The following is a 17189-nucleotide window of genomic DNA, read 5'->3' on the forward strand; positions in this document are numbered from 1 at the left end:
GAGTACTACTCAACTAGAAAATTCAGGGCATCATATGAAGGTGTAATTGAGCCCCTTACAAACATGAAGGTGGATAGAGTTTTGTGTTGCGTGCACCAATTCCAATAGGCAAGAAGGGTGCTGCAAGAAGTTTAGTCATCAATCCACCCTAGGGTGAATCCTTTTTGCTGTAGAATCCAAAGTAAACTATTGCAGGAAGAAACCTTGGATTCAAAATTGTGTTTGAGGTTTAAATATCCAAAACAGAGGCAACTGAATCATTTGATCAAATGGAGAAAGTATAGGAACATAGGCAAGAGCTTGACAAGATCATGATACACATGTCAACCATAAACATCAGTAGGAAACTATAGATATCACAGGCAGCCATAGACAACAATAGGCAATTTAGGCAACAGTGGATTGAAATCCAATTCATAAGGCAACATGCAACAACCCGGACATTTAAAATTGGATTCATTAAGCCATGCATCTCTGCATAATAATATGCACACAACCCACAAACGTAAAACTATTAAGTTTTGCACAAACTCTTAGCATGCGACAAAAGAAGAGGTTACGGCACCAACCACATGTTGGATATATAGCTCCTTGGTCGCCCACTCAACTTGGATACATGGTGCTTATAATCCCGGTCGCTACAAATGGCACCAAGCATGAAAACGCGAAAACCTGACAGAGCTAGACCGAGGAAGAAAGAACATAAACACCAAGTGCATCAACAAATTGCCCTGCTCGCCCGAAGAAGCCAACAATGCTGCCATTACTCTTCACTGTAGTCTGGAAAGGACTTCCGTGTACTTTTCCAAAAGGCCCATAGCTGCCACAGTTGGTGACCAACGTAAGGGATGTCAGAACATTGGACAAGGCACCAAATGAGCCGAATGTTCCAGAAACTTGAGTCACAAACTCCGTGGGACCAAGCTGAATCTGTGATCGATTAAGCAAAAACAGATACAGTTAGTTAGGGAAACGGTTAACCAAGCAATGATTTTGGCTAAACCCACCGTATGTTTGTTGCCACCATCACTGCCCCACGGGCCTGCGGTCTGTTGGTGACCATTTTCGTCCTTGTAAGAAAAGGCGACTGAATCAACAACCGAACCACTACGAATCGTCACAGTTTCGAGGCGCTGTGGTGCCACCTTGATGTCGCGATTCCTGCCACCATTTCCACCCCATGGCCCGACCTTGGCAGGCCAATTCTGTGTGCAAGCAGGAATGGGATATGAGGCATTAAATTTTTAAACTCATTAACTGAAGTTTGTATAGTACGTTGAGAGAAAGACTTAATAATGTCAACTGCATCTAAAATAGTAGGCTATAACCGCATCTCCAGACTACATTAGTAGACACTTTCCGAGTTGCTGTTAACCTTACTTTTCTTGACCAACATACCCTTGTTTCAATCTGTTGTTGGTTGTGGATATTTGCAAAAAACAAATTACTGATCGAATTAAATCCAATCAAGGCGACCGCCTCCTAGCCTGCGTGCATACGCCACATTCTCGCCTTAAATTGCACTAGAGGGCCATACTAGGAACCAACTGAAAATTCAGTGTCAAAAAGGGAAGAACAAATTTTCCAGGGCCAAGAAAGGAAGTCAAATTTCAACCAGACCCAAATAAGGAATTCTCTATAAATTGTTTGTGTATTTTCTATTTTGTGATATAATAACAATATGAGAGAAATAAATTTAGATTCTAAGACATGTGGATCCTGTTTTTTGGCTAGATAAAATGGGTCTTCCCGCTAGGGGCATCCCAACCTATTCCGGACAAAGGCCAAAATTAGGGACAATAGCGGCCCAAAAAAATAAAAATAAATTTATTTTGTGTATGAAATGGGTCGTTGCGCTGGAGATGCTTCAAGCTCACCTTCATAGCATTTTTGCCTATGTTGAGAAGAGAGACAAGAAATAAGAGAAGTGGGCTCTAATGCAAAAAAAAAAAAATCCTCTACGGGCGCTCTAGGTAAAAGGATTAAATGAAAATAGAGAGAGGAAGTGAAGAAAGATCTTTACCCAATAGCCAACCTTTTATAGCCAATTCTTTTGTATGAATACTTAATAGGGTTGGCTTTTAATTACATGGCAACTCCATATAGCCAGCCTATACTATTGTTCCTGCTCTAAGTGGTACTAGGTTGATATCAATTTTAGTGAATTGTTGAATTAAACATCAATAGATATGCATATGGGAGTATGTCGTTCTAAAAAAATGATTCATATGGCAGCACTAATCCAATTAAATTGCAAAGAAATTAATCAAGTACATATATCATATATGAGCAATCATATATATGCAAATAAAAAGAGCATACTGGGATAACTTTGGATGGTTGAGTTAACAGGAATACCTCTTCCTTCGTGTTTGCTAATCCATCAGCTTGCTTGTCTTCATCTTTTAGCATGTCCTCTTCAAGACGCCTGTTGATACTAGGACTGGTGAGATGTAATTTTGTTGTGTTCCTGATCACGGCCTCCAGAGATTCCACCTCCGAAACCAGGGCACCATCGCAATCAATGTCAATGCGGACACGCCTAATTGAAGACAGGTTCTCCAAGCCGAAGTCAAAATCACCATACAGGTCTTTTGTTTCCCGCACTCCAAAATCAAGACGGAGCCTCTGAAGCCTCTGCAGAGATCCTTGTGCAACTATCAGCCCAGCTGCTCTACATTCAAATGCAAACTCTGTTAAACACCGGAATGTATTCTCAAGGCCAATGACCATTTTTTCTTCTGGGTGTTCTGTCACTAGAAGTTCAAGAAAATGAAGTGCAGGTAAACCCCCAAGGATTTGAACATGCTTCTGTTGTATTTTCTTGACTCGGATGGACAAGCTCTGTAGAGAATCATTGATCCATTTGGGCAGAACAGAGAATGGACTGTCCCATGCCCAGAAGGTACGGAGACATGTCGGGACCCAGCCCTTTGACAAGAAATCCAGGGAGACATCAGAAGCAAATATTGACAGGATTTGGATCTTGTGAAGGCTGCTTAGGGACTCAACAATGGGATCCTCGTAGCTCTTGTCCCATACATTGGCCCAAATTTCAAGCACTCTAAGTTCAGTCAGGGCGCCTAACTCTTTCATCAACTTTGGAGACTCGGATATATTGATTCTTGAAAGCTCTTCCAGAGATCTCATATTTCCTATTCCTGCGGGCACTCTGGTGCGTATGGAAACATACAGACGTACCAGCTGTCTTAGCTGAACAATACTTGATGGAAGTTCATTTATTTTTGTCTCCCTCAAGTCCAGTGTCTGCAACCACTGTAGATTTCCAATTTCTTTTGGAATCTCAGTAATGTATGTGCTTCCAAGTCCTAGATATCTCAGATGAAGCAAACTTGTAATGTCCTTCAGAAGATGACTATCCAAATGCTGGCATTCTTCTAGTTCCAATACACGTAAAACCTGGAAGCTCAACAGTGACGGAATCATGTCCATAGCAGACCTCAAGACCAAAAGTAACCTCACATGGGACAAGTCCATTGGTGTTTCTGTCATAGTGTGCTCTCCCTTCTTCTGCTGGAATGATAACCGGCGAATCTTCCCCCCTACAGATAATGGCTGCTGACCACCCAGTATAGTAACAAAATTTTCTTCGGTTGCTAAGGAACTAATGAGATCTAGTACCATATCATGTACATGACAAGTTTTTGCACTACCATGTGTGTCAGTATCAACAGGCTGGATCATATTCCGGTTAATCAACTCATTGAAGTAATTTTCTCCCTGTTCATATAAGTTTCCCCTTTGCTTCTCATGAATGAAACCTTCTGCTATCCATCTCCATATCAATTTATCTCTATTAATCATATGATCTTCCGGGAATATGCTTAGATATAGCAAGCAGGTTTTGAGGTGAGGAGGTAGATCAGAATAACTAAGAGATAAAATCCCTCTCATGTTCTCCACACTAGGACTATTTTCATGTCCAGAACCAATTGAATTGAGCACTCTGTACCACAGTTCATTTGTTTTTGTCGGTTTACTAGCCAAAAGACTAGCTATAGTTATGATAGCTAATGGTAAGCCAGCACACTTTTTTAGTATTTTCTCAGATACCTCTTCAAGTTCAATGGGGTGTTCATCTTCGTAGTGAAATATTCTCTTGTAGAATAATTTTTTGGAATCTTCATGAGAAAGAGGTGCTAAATCATACACTCTACCATTGAACCCATAGCAACATGATTCAGCAACATCAACTTTGCGAGTTGTGGTAATTATTCTACTGCCGCAGTTGCTCTCGATCAAAGCTACTTTCAGAATTGCCCACACATTTTGGTCCCATATATCATCAATTATGATGAAGTACCTGTATAAGATTTTACATAGAAATATTTATTCCACGAAATGAGTAAGCTTTTAAGAGAAGTTGAAGCATAGTAGAAAAAATTAAACTGACGATGCATGGACTTCTGGCGAAGTACATATGTTTGGTTGAATGTTGCCAATTTGCAAAAATTAAAACAAACCACTGGCAGTACTACTATGGAAATGGAAATTAAATGGATATGTATAATGTTCCCAACAAGGTGTCTCAGCCTGAGTTTCTTATTGGTGTTCAAGGAAATATGTGATCTTTAAATATGTTTTCATAAGAGCAACCTCTTCTGCTTTGAAAAAACCACGGAGAGGGAGCAGCAATAATCTAATCAACGTTGAACTTTTCTGCCATTTCGTTCCTAAGATATATTATCGATCTGCATTTTTAGCGATAGAGTTGAAGGTTGAAACTTGAAACCATTACTTATTGATGTCCTGCTCTTCATGCTTTATACAACAGTAACGCTATAGTTTTGTCTTGGGCCATTCAACACATTAGATACATAGAGGTAGGTCTATATGGTTCTATATGGTTGCTAATGGCCGGGTGCTGGGATTAGGTATAAAATTAGGGGTGGGGGCGAACGTTAAGAATGGTTCGCCCCGGGTCCTGGAGCACCATTTTGAAAATTGTCTCAATACCTAGAGGCGACACCCCCATCTCAAACAGATGGTGCGTGATTATCGTTGTGATTTGCTTTTTTGACCTCCTCTGAGAAGTACCCAAAAGATTGGATTATGATCGATTACCACATATCTTGATTTTACAGCAAAGTGATGACCACAACAGGATGCATAGACTGGCCCATTGAAATACTATATGCTTTCCAAGAGATCAAGTTGGTATATGCATTTTTTACTTAAATTTTAGAAATGATACTTACTTTGTATGTGGACTTTTAAGTTTCTTAACAGAAATGGACTATAGCATAATTAATGCTGTTAGAAAAAATATTACTATGGTAAAATGTTGGTGGATCTAGAGGTTACAACTATGACTCTTGAATGAAGGAATAACTTCTTTTCGGGAAGTTCCAATTATATGATAGAATCATAATCTTGTTCTAATCTTAAAGCCTGGCCGAAGCTAATAAACTAATGAAATTGTCCACTTGCTGCTTTGACCTCTTCCTCGTCTACCGTAACTTACTTTGATGATAAACTAAATAATTTTATTTGTAACTTCGAAAAAAAAATTAGTTCACATGTTATCAACCTAGTATTTGTTGTTTATGCAAAAGAAATTGATGAATTTGCCATTTATGATTTTTTTGCATGCATTCACTACAAGACAAAAAAACTAATGTCGGCGAGAACGTCTCATAATTAGAAAATTTAAAATATTTTATCTCTCAAACAATAACTTCTTTTTAAGATACGTTTCCACCAATAAATCGGTCTCGACGAGATCTTCAAAACTAGCACACATGTTGATATGTTCCAATTTCTTTTTTTTTGGCTATCAACCCTAGGTACGTGATTTATCAACGATAAATGTGAAAAGTTACGGACCCAAAAAATTAATATCATTTAGAATATTTTGGCCACTATTTTAGCTACAAATTATCAACCATCTGGCGTATATTTATAAACGGTAAATGTGAAAAGTTAACGATCCAAAAAAACTAATTTCATTTATAATATTTTGGCCACTAATTTTGCTTATAAATTATCAACCCTCTGCCCGTTATTTATCAATGATAAATGTGAAAAGTTACAGATTTGAAATGTAATTTTATTTAGAAAAGTTACCGATTCGAAAAGTAACCCTCTGCACGTGGCCCAACCAGAATTTCTGAAATTATTTTTGATACCCATAATCTAAGTGCTGGAAAAAGGCCCAATAAGCCCATATATATTTAAATTTTGACAAATCTAAGACACATATTTATAGACGGAGGGAGTAGAATATATTACCGGAAAGGATACGGCATTTTGTTACTTGTTCAAAGATAGAGCCAATAGAGATCAGAGATACCTTTGTTAAAGATGGTTTTAGAAAATGAAAGAGACCTGAACCATTTCAGGATTTTTTGTTGAACAAGACCATTTTAGATATATGTATTGAACTTTAACGTTAACAACCAATTTATCCTATATATTATTCATTTGGTAAACGTCTTTCACAAATGGAGAGGCGCAAAAAAAAAAAAAAAATTGGAGGTGTGCCCCCCTCCAATTTTATCCTGCCGTCAGTCACTGTGAGGTGGCCCTGCTAATTTGTTCTGTGTGCGCATGCATTCGAATGAGAATTGAGAGCAGAGAGAAGATCTCTCATCCTAGAGAAAATCGACAAAAGGTTGAAGTCGGGGAAATGACCATGGTTGCATGCTGCGCGGATCTGTCGTAAATGATGCACATGGCTAATGCAAATCGACAAAAGCAAGATAGCCAGGAAAGGGAATTGACTGGCGGCTTCGCGCGAGCGCTCCACGCCGGACTGATCGCCTACGCGGTCGGTTGTCACCGAGGAATTTGGTCGATTAACGCACCGCACACACATTTTACTCTATGAGCTCTAGGAGATTGAGTCTAAGAAACCGATCTGTTCGATCTCTTTGAAATAAGCTTTCGCCGCTATATTAATATAGTAAACATCCGATACAACAAACAACCACCGCTGGGGCAAAACAGCACACGAGCACGCCCAAGAGAAAACATGAAAGAAAGAAAATAGAAAGGAATGTCTAAGAGGTCGAATCAACGAAAAAACGAAAATGTCTTGCTGCGTCCAACAAAGATTTCCACCACGCTCCTAGCACTCTGAAGCGCCGCGTACCAAGCAGCACCTTCAGGAAGGCATGCGATGACGACGACGCTGCTGCTCGGACGAATCCTAGGGTTTCCCCTGGTACGCACACAGGCAAGAGAGGAAGGCTTCACCCTACGCCCTTCAGGAAGGTAGGGTGGTGCCCGCGGACGCCACCGCGTTGGCGTTGGTCTGGCCGACATGGATTTCTCCCGACCCTCGCAACCCCGCCCCGGACGCTCCATCGTGCACCACCATGATTGCCGCCCACCGCCACGCGCCACCACAGCCTTGCAGACACCAACGTCATCTCACCGTGGCAATCGAAACGAGGCCAAGAATCAAGAGGGGCCAGCCGAGAACTAGATGCAGCAGGTCAACATCCACGCTGGAGGGAACAGCCTCCACTGCCACCTGCGACCGGCGTGTCGACAGGACAAACCAGGCCCACCAGGCCCAGCCGAAGCTAATCTGGCTCGTGAAGCTCCCATCTCCGCGCTGCAGCACACGCGCCGCCAACACCGCCATACCCAGCTCTGGCCGCACCCTCCGACCGTCGGGGGTAGCACCGAGCCCAGGCTTGGCCTGCCGGAGCCCAGATGGGGTCCAAAGGGCCCATATCTTGGCCAGATGGGCACCAGCCCGAGCCACCTCGCTGCCCGCGACCAAACAGCCGCGCCGCCGTCACCACGCCACCCGTCGCCGCGCCATCCTGGAAGAAGCGCCGCCACCGAAACCACCATCGACCAGAGAGCACCGCCGCCGGCCAAAGGAACCCGAAGTTCCCCCCCTCCAGACGCGCGGGTAGGGGCTTCTCCGCCGCCGCTGGCACCGCACGGGGCTTTGCCTGGCGGCCTGCGCTGACGACGATGGCGTGGGAGGCCGGAGGAGGGGGGCGAGGGGGCGCTAGGTTCTGGGCGCCTTCCTGCCACCCGCGGGAGCGGCAGCAAGGGCCAGGGGAGAGGAGGGGGTCGGGAGCGGAGGCGAGGAAGGCCTGTCGGCGGCGACGCGACGGGGCGGAACCCTAGTCGCCTCGCGTCGCAGGAGCCCTTCGCGATAGCAACCTCCTCGATCTGTTTGATCTTGACTTGATCAAGTTGTCACATGCATCTCGCTGTCCGTGGGATCGTCATCTTTCGTTGAAAAATAGTCCGTCTTTATGAGATATTAAAGGGTTAGAACTCTGATGGGCTAAGGTGTCACCGTCCTCCTAACCATCTAACCACAGGTTGGTTGTTTCCCGGTATTTCCTTAAGCATGCTTATCTAGTTATTATTGTGTTGTGGATAGAAAATTACAAAAAAAAACCATCACATTTCGGACAATGGTAACAAAAAGCTACCACTATACGTTAGGGTATAAAAAACCACCACTGAAGTAACACGTAATAAAAAATACTGATTTGTCTGACACACTTGTTTAACCACAAAACTGACCGGTGGGTCCCACTATCAGGACGACTTGGCACAACAAAAATAGGCAATGGATAAACACGTTCGAAATTGCATGGGTGAACCTGGGAGCAAGCGCACCCTATATTAATTTTTTTTTAGTAATTCAGAAAAAGGTCCAAAAAATTCAAATCTTTTTGGGAATCAAAGATGATCATGTATTGTACTCGTATACGAAAGATTCACCATGGAATAACTTATCTTGTTTCCTGGGTGAAAAAAACGGACTTGGAGGTCCTATATTAAAGTACTATTCACGCTATATTCGTCATAGATTTGTTTGTTTTTTTTGCCTGAAGTCAATGTGAAACATTTCTTGGCCAAACAAATTTATACGAGTACAATACTTGATTATCTTTGATTCCCAAAAGAATTCGATTTTTTTTTACTTTATTTGAAATTACTACATTTTTTGGAGTATATAGGGTGCGCCTGCACCCGAGAGCCAAAAGTCCGGGTCATACGTTAGACTAGTTTCAGTTCTGGGTTTAATTGTGGGGATCCACTTGTCAGAGCATATAATTTTTCCCTTCTCTCTCTAAAAAGATAACCGGTGCTCACCACCGTACCGTAGAGCAGTTAGAGGACGAGAACATATCTAGTACTCCCAGCCACATAGATGATACATGATTCCAGAGGAATCTGGACCGTCCAGTTCAAATAGAGGGACAGGATCAGACATCACAGAATCTTTCTCCCACCTGTGGCACACCTGCACATTCGACCCTATGTTTCTCTGAATTTGCGGCACGTGGTCCATGATTTCTCTTACCATTCATTCTGGACTTCAGTTCCATTTTCTGTTCGTATGGATACAAGATTCACATCACTGATTCGTATTTGCAAGAAGGTGGTTCGGCTAGAACAGCATGTTTTTCTTAGGGGTCATGTGCCGCTCTCTTTCTTGTTTGGTTCAGAGTTCAAGCAATAGCCGTCGTCCTCTAGTTCAAGCAAGATATTCTCTGCTGTGTTAAACTGTTAATTGATTGAACCAGTCTATCTTGAAGTCAATGCAAACAGATTCGTTTACTTGTGGCATTTTATTGATAAGGAACACAGTCTGATTCCACCTGCAACTCCAGATGCACGAAGCTAATAGGAAGATGCAGTGGAAATTTCGGCATCCTTTTTCATCTAAAAAAATATCGGTATCCTTTTGAACTATGCTTCAGCGGCAGGGTTGGTCGAGTTCTAGCTGCAGACTATTTAACGAATTGGGAGCGACCTAATATGAGCTAGGCGGCGCCTCCGGTCGCGCAGGCGATTTAAGGAATTGTGGGCGTCTGAATTGTGCGCAGCGACACAGTAGAATTCTTGGTCCTGATGACATAATCCACAGAAACACATGGTCAAATGTGTATTTTTCCACGGTGGGCGAAAGATTCCTGTGATGTTCGATCTTGTCTCTCCATTTGGACTGAACGGTTCAGATTACTCTGGAATCAAGTAGCACCTATATGGGTGGTAGTACTAGATATGTTCTCGTCAGAGGACGCCGGGATGGGGAGTGGAGGGTACGGGCAGGGAGGCCGCCTGGTGGAGCAGGTCGGCAGCCCCGTCCATGGAGGACGGCCGGAGCTCGCCGCCATGGCCGGAGGGAGTACCCGCGCTCGACTACGCATGCCCATGGCCGGAGCTCTCCTAGCCGCGTCATGGCCGGAGAGAACAGCCTGCACCCACGCTCACATGTTGCCGCCAGCGGCCGGAGATCGCATAGCCGTGCGACGGCCGAGCTCGCCCTCGCCGCCCCTCAGGCCGCCCGCACCGCCCCCTTCCAGATCTCGCCCGCGTCGGCGTTGGCCGAGCTCGCCCGCGCCGCCCTCTAGGAGCTCGGGTGCGGATGCCGGTGGGGATCAACAGGCCAGCGTCGACCTCGTCCGCGCTCCCGTCGACCCGTCCCCGCTCTCGCGCCGCCGGGATAATGGTGCTCTTCCCTTTGACGGAGAAGAAGGGGATGTTGGGGAGAGAAGATATAGGGACAAAGATGGAACTGACAATAGGACTAGTGGTAACTTGCAAAAAAGCTAAGAATTTAGTGTGTGTTCACACGTCCGACTCTGTTGACCGTCACTGCTTTCCACGTCAGCCTGGTATCGGGTCTCACATGTCAGTTTTGCACTTAGACTAGTGTTTTAAGAAAATCAGTGTTCTTTGTTACGTATTAACTGTACAGTGGTTGTTGTTTGAAACCCTAACATATAGTGGTAGCTTTTTATTACCACTGCCTGAAATGTGATGGTTTTTTGTAATTTTCTCTATTGTGGAAAGCATGTAATTAACAATCACCTAATATGTACAACTCGTATATATGATCCCTGAACACGTCCATTAGAATCATATCTGAATGATGTAACTCACCTCTTAGGAAGATTGTAACAACTATATTTTTAATGAAATGAGGCAAACGTGTTCTGAGTTTTCTCGAAAAAATACCTAGAGGATAGCACATGCTACTAACGTTATAGGAAACGAAGAAGAAATGAGCGCACCTCTTGTCCTTGAGAAAATCTCGAATGTGATCCACAAGTTCCTTGACATCCCAATCATCACTGTTGGCGCAATCTTCTCCACTCACCTGACGGAGTATGCTGCAAAATATCTTCTTTATATCTGGTGTGAAGGATACCGAGACAAATGCCCGGCACTGGAATTGCCCAAGAAGCATGTGGTACACCGTATTGGCAAGGGTCGTTTTACCCAAGCCACCAACTCCGACGACGGAGAGCACCTTGAGTCGCTGCTTTGACGCCCCCTCCCCCTCGTTCAGCCACTTGACAATTTCTCCTGCTGGCCTTTCGATGCCAACAAGCTTGGACACATCCTCGTACAGAGCAGGAAGACGAGGATCAATGGTGGTTGCAGCACATGGCCTGGCAACCTCCTTGCCAAGCTTGTACCTCTTACGTCGTTGGCTGACCTCCTCCACCTCGCCTTTGATGCGCTGGATCTCCGTGGCAATCTGGCGGCGAGACAATGCCGTTGTCCACAAGCTCATCACCCTGTCCATGAACCCCTTAATCACGCCAAGCGGCTCGGCGGGCTCTTGGACAGCACCAAAACGCACGGTGAAGCTATCGATGCTGTCCTCGATATCGTAGGACATCTCCCTCACCTCCTTCGCCCAGATCTTGACCTGCCCGTCGAGCTGCCCGACTGGCACCTCCGAGATCTTCACAAGGGCGGCCTGCATGCTCTCCAGCTCGCGGCTGAGGGATGCGATTTCCTCCTTGAGCCCCTTCTGCAGCTTGAACTCGTCGGTTAGCAGCTCGGCCAGCTTAGGGAGGAGAATATCCATCGCCCCTTGTACAATTGCCATCGATTTAGTTAAGATTTCGCCTTCTATCTAGCTGCTCTCTAGCTGTTCTTGACGGAGGGATGTTCTACGCCGCTGCTATGGTGGGTGGGGGGTGGTGAGCGATGGCTCGGAGAAGACAACCTCTACTTATATCACCATTTTCTCCGCCCGAACATGTCTCGTCTGTTTTTTTTTTCTTTCTGAGGGAAGAACGTGAATCTTCTTAAATCTGCACAATTTGTGTTTTTCTTTTCGGAGACAAGTATATATATGAGTTGAGATTAGTGCGGCTAAGTTTTTTTTGTTGGGAACGGTTTGGCTCGGATACTCAGACGAGCTAGCTGCCAGAGAAATCAATCTCACGCGCAAGCAACTTGTTTTATCCGCCGAGCGCACCGCTGCGTGCATGCACTGACTAGCTAGTAGTTTTACCTCTCACTGTTTTCTGCATGCACACGTACCCTACTAGCTCACTTTTTTTAGAGCTTGGGTACAGCTCTTTCGTTCCCCTTCTCTGTTCTCTCTCGTAACGGGCGAAAGGGAGGCGACCGGTGTCCCACCGCTCTCCGCCGGCGAGACCAGGAGTTCCCCACCCCCCCCCCCCCCTCCGTCGGCCGCTCCGGCGGCGGGAGGGGAGAATAACTCCCGTGTCTCGTTCATGGCATGTAGATAGGCTAGGGTTAGGTTTTGGGAGCGGTGCTGCTAAGATGGCGGCGGCGACGATGCTCAGGCCAAATAATATCCACCACCTCCGGCCCCATCTCGACTTCATCGAGGAGAGTGGTGGCGTAGTCTCCCGTCGTTCTTGTCGGACGGTGTGGCTAGGGTTTCCCAGGGTGCGTCGGCGAGGCAGCGGCAGCGCATCCAGGGGATTTTGTTCTCTGGCTTCGGCCCCGTCTCGATAGTGTATCCTCTGGCGCCGTCGCGAAGCTTGGAGATCCTGCTCATGAGTGAAGATGATGGCTGGCGGCCATTGCCCTTAGTGGCGGCGTTGGTCGTCGGGAGAGCATGGCGGCTCGGGAGCAGGCTGGAGGCCTGACGGTGGCAGGTCTGCCGGTTTCCCCCGACTTGGTCGGCGTGCAACGATGGACCTAGGATCCGATCTGCAGCATGGGGATGAACCCCGGTTGACGCGCCCCAACACCAATGGCTCCTCCGTCTATGGGGAGCTTCTCTTTCGACTCGTAAAGCCAGCGACGGAGATGGTGCTGGCTCGGATCAGGCGATGGCTGGAGAAGATGGTGGATGCTGGGTCCTCTAGGAACTTATCTTTTTTTTTCTTTTGTTGGGGGTCTTTATGCATATTTTCCTCGACGTGTATCCTTTCCCGTTCCTTCATGAGGTTTCCGTTCCCCCCCTGTGTGTGCTTGTACTGCTTGTTTTAAGTTAATGAACGTGGTTACTTCTCAAAAGAAAAAAGCTCACTTTTTGTACTTCGTGCTTGTCGCATGTGAAAGCCATAGCTGATATTTACTGGAGCAGCTAGCTAGGCTATGTACCAGTACAGGCAATCTAACTTTTTGTATGTGTTCGTTTTTTTAACTCAGTTGATTCTTTCTTGATATTTTGTATGTATATTCATTTAAATTTATTTTTAATTTTGTGTGGGTCTTAGTGGGTTGCAACATTTTTATAGTTGCAAGTAGAGTTGTAACTGTGTTTTTTCAGTTGTAAGTGAGGTTGTAACTCTGATTAAGTTGAGTTGCAAGTGAGGTTCGAACTATGATTTTTTCAATTGCAAGTGAACAAGTGGGGTTGCAAGTGTGGTTTTTTCAGTTGCAAGTGGGGTTGCACTGTGATTTTTCCGGCTGCAAGTACGGTTGCAACTATGAATTTTTTCAGTTGCAAGTGGGGTTGCAACCGTGAATTTCCCAGTTGCAAGTGGAGTTGCAACTCTGATTTTTCCAGTTGCATGTACGGTTGCAGTTATGAATTTTTCAGTTGCAAGTGGGATTGCAACTGTGATTTTTCCCAGTTGCAAGTGAGATTGCAACTGTGATTTTTTAGTTGCAAGTGGACAAGTGGGGTTAACTGTAGATTTTTCCAGTTGCAAGTACGGTTGCAACTATGATTTTTCCAGTTACAAGCAGGGTTGCAACTATGATTTTTTCCAGTTGCAAGTGAACAAGTGGGGTTAACTATAGATTTTTCAGTTGCAAGTGGGGTTGAAACTGTGATGTTTCCTAGTTGCAACTGGGGTTGCAATTGTGATATTTTCAGTTACAATTAGGATTGCAACTACAAAATTCTATAGCAGCAAGTGAAATTATAATGAGTTATTTTCAGTTGCAACTGGGGTTGCAACTGAAATATTTTTCTGCGAGTTTTTCTCCCATTGCAAGTGGAGATGTGATATATATATTCTAGTTATAAGTGAGTTTTTATTGTTAGATGTTGATTGCTACTAACCATTTTATAGTTTAAAAGATGTGTACCAACTATTTATTTTAGTTAAAAATTAGCAAACTCGTCTTTGATCGTTGAGTTTTTCTTTACAAAGTAGTACTAGAAAATGAATAGTAAGAGATATGCATGTCAAACAAAGAATAAAAAATAGAAAAACGTACTAAATGGTGCATTCAAGAGCTCAGATGCTTTGTCCGTCGGAGAAAGCCTAGAGGCAGGCATGCTAGTCACATGCAGCATTCATGTACGTATGAGCTAGTCCAGAGGTATGCCATGCATAATCTTAGGAGCTAGCTTAGAGGAGTAGACGAATTACCAGCCGGTCACGCGAGCGTCTCACAAAACTTGATATCCAAAACTACCACGCGCGTGCTGACGTCAGTTAACTGAGAGTTAGCTCCTTTTTTTAAGGAACATGTACAACATGAGTTTTAGTTTTAGAAACCAGGTACAGCTTCCGTTTAATATTCCTTCCAAAATAACGTAAACATCACTAGTATTTGATTTTTTTGGAGAATCGCCAGTATTTAATTACGAGTGACAAGCTGAACTTCTTTATTGTTTACATCAATTACATTTTAGCGCAAAGTTGGTAGAGAAAACACACAGCCCATGTTCTCTCATTTCAAAAAAAAAAACCATGTTCTCAAAGCTGATTGGTGGATGTGTTGACTAATGAGCTGTCAAGTAGAAAAATTTCTCTAGATTTTGCAACATTACATTATTAAAATTATTCCAATTTGTGTTTCAAAATTAGGCGCAACTTGTATTTTTTTCGCGTGGGTAGCTGCTACTTGTGTTATTGTTTTTGAACCAGGCAACAAGTTGCACATTTTCGTTTTATAGGCAATTACAGCTGGTGTTAGATATTTCTTCCGGAGGACAAGACAAAGACTTCACATGGGTGCCCAGATGAAACATTACTTGCTCCTCTGTGTCAACATCGCCGTGTTGAATTTTGCAACGGCTACCTCATCGAAACTATACTAAATTTTGTCTTCAAAGTTAGGTGCACCTTTTATTTTTTATTTTTATGGGTAGGTGCTACTTGTCTTGTCATTTCTGAACATGGGAGCAAACTCGTAAATATGTACAACCTGGGCTGACGCGGACGTTGTGAACCGGGAGGAAAATGAACCGTGAATCTAGGGTTATTACTACCCTACCCAATGTTACTCCCCGCTATAACTATTCTAAATGTACTAATCTAATTCCTTATTTTAACCACAGATCACAAGGTACTTGTACGTGGCCTAGATTCACGATTCATTTCCCCCCCGGTTCACAACGTCTGCTTTCCAGGTTGTAGTATTATAGGCGTAGTAACATAGAATGCCACATTTATTTCTTTGTAGAGTCATTTTTCTTTGGAATGTGTAATATGATGGTAACATAGCTAGTTACCACTATTCTCTCTTTCATTAACTAATGACATGTCATGTTATCAAAATGCTTAGTTGGCATTGCATGTTGTTGATGTTACTACCTTAATTACTTCCCACTATGAGTAGTCTTAGAATACTTCTGTACGAAATAAATAAAGGAAATTGAGCCAACCACCTTATGCACAAGTAGACAATCCCTCTGTACCAACTGCCACCTACTTCTAGTTATTAAATGTTAAATCCAAACACTATGGCTCATATTTCTAATGTGATGTTAAATCTGAACCCTAAAGCTAAATATGTTATTTTTTTGGATATTCACATGGCCCCAAATGTAATTATGACTGTCACCAATTAAAATGTTCTGGAGTTTTTTGTGACTAATCTAATTTCCGAGTTTCCTATCTAAATATTCGAACCAAAATTTAGCAATCAAAGTTTGACTAAATGACATGTCTAATGTCTGTTTTAAACAAAGCATAATGTATGTGTAAAATTGGGTATTCATATTTCAGATTATAAAAAAAACTTGACATAAGAATTGTTAGCTCTATAAGCTTTGGTTACTAAAAACATGATTGTCATATGTGAAACTAAATACAAATAAATGATAAGTTCCGTACTGTATTTTGAAAGCTAAATTTTGATAGCAAGAAATAAACCCAAAACACATGTTCTTATTTTATTTATATTCCGATAATGTTTGCATCTAAAATATGAAAATTGTGGTGGTTGCAGACACTTAAGATTCAGCGAATGTTACTCTTTCCGAGATTTGATATTTCTTAAGCATCCCCAAACACTTATGATTCAGCAAAATATTAATTTTTCAAATATTGAAAATTACATCTTAAGCATATATTGTTCCTCATCAAAGATAATAACAAGAAATAGAAAAGGTAAATGGTGCTTAGTTGCTCTTGCCACTTGCTGCGATAAAAGAGGCGTGGGTCAAATGAATTTCTTACATGCACAACAGCACAAGCTAGGTGGTGGTCTACTAGAGTAAATATCATTCATCCTCGAAATTATATTGTAGATATACCCGCGCTACATATAGTGTTGTGAATCTCTCCACGCGAGTGCATGGTGGAATATGGGAGGTCACTAGACCCGGGCGAAAGCCTGTATTTTCCCACCTATATTAAACATTTATTTCGAAGGACAAGACAAATGCTTCATACAGGTCTCTGGATGAAATATTATGTGTTCCTCGTTTTCGATGTCGCTGTACTGAATTTTGCAATGTTACATGATCAAGACTATATTCCATTTTTCCTTTAAACGTAGGTGCAACTTGTATTTTTTTTGTGGGTAGCTGCCACTTGTGTTAATGTTTTCTGGACACAAGAAGAAGTTGCATATTATTTTTGGACACAAGGCAAGTACAAATTTTGTTAGATACTTTATTCAGAGAACAAGACAAATTCTTCAAAAGGGTCTCCGGATGAGCTATTACATGTTTACCTGCATCGACATCGCCGTGCCGAATTTTGCAACGATGCATCCTTCAAACTATATTCCATTTTTTTCTTCAAAGTTAGGTGCAACCTGTATTTTTCTTTATG

General features: G+C 43.2%; 1 protein-coding gene across 1 annotated transcript; it reads right to left on the reverse strand.

The window, feature by feature from the left end:
- Window positions 1-443: 443 nt before the first annotated feature.
- LOC127345589 (disease resistance protein Pik-2-like) lies at window positions 444-11924 on the reverse strand. Its single transcript, XM_051372083.2, has 4 exons — window positions 11025-11924; window positions 2359-4324; window positions 1008-1205; window positions 444-930 (listed from the first exon to the last, which is right to left on the reverse strand). The coding sequence occupies exons 1-4, from the start codon at window positions 11849-11851 to the stop codon at window positions 682-684; spliced, it is 3240 nt and encodes a 1079-aa protein (XP_051228043.1). The 5' UTR covers window positions 11852-11924; the 3' UTR covers window positions 444-681.
- Between the last annotated feature and the right edge of the window lie 5265 nt (window positions 11925-17189).

The sequence above is a fragment of the Lolium perenne genome, chromosome 3 (genome assembly GCF_019359855.2).
Source record: "Lolium perenne isolate Kyuss_39 chromosome 3, Kyuss_2.0, whole genome shotgun sequence".
NCBI lineage: Eukaryota > Viridiplantae > Streptophyta > Magnoliopsida > Poales > Poaceae > Lolium > Lolium perenne.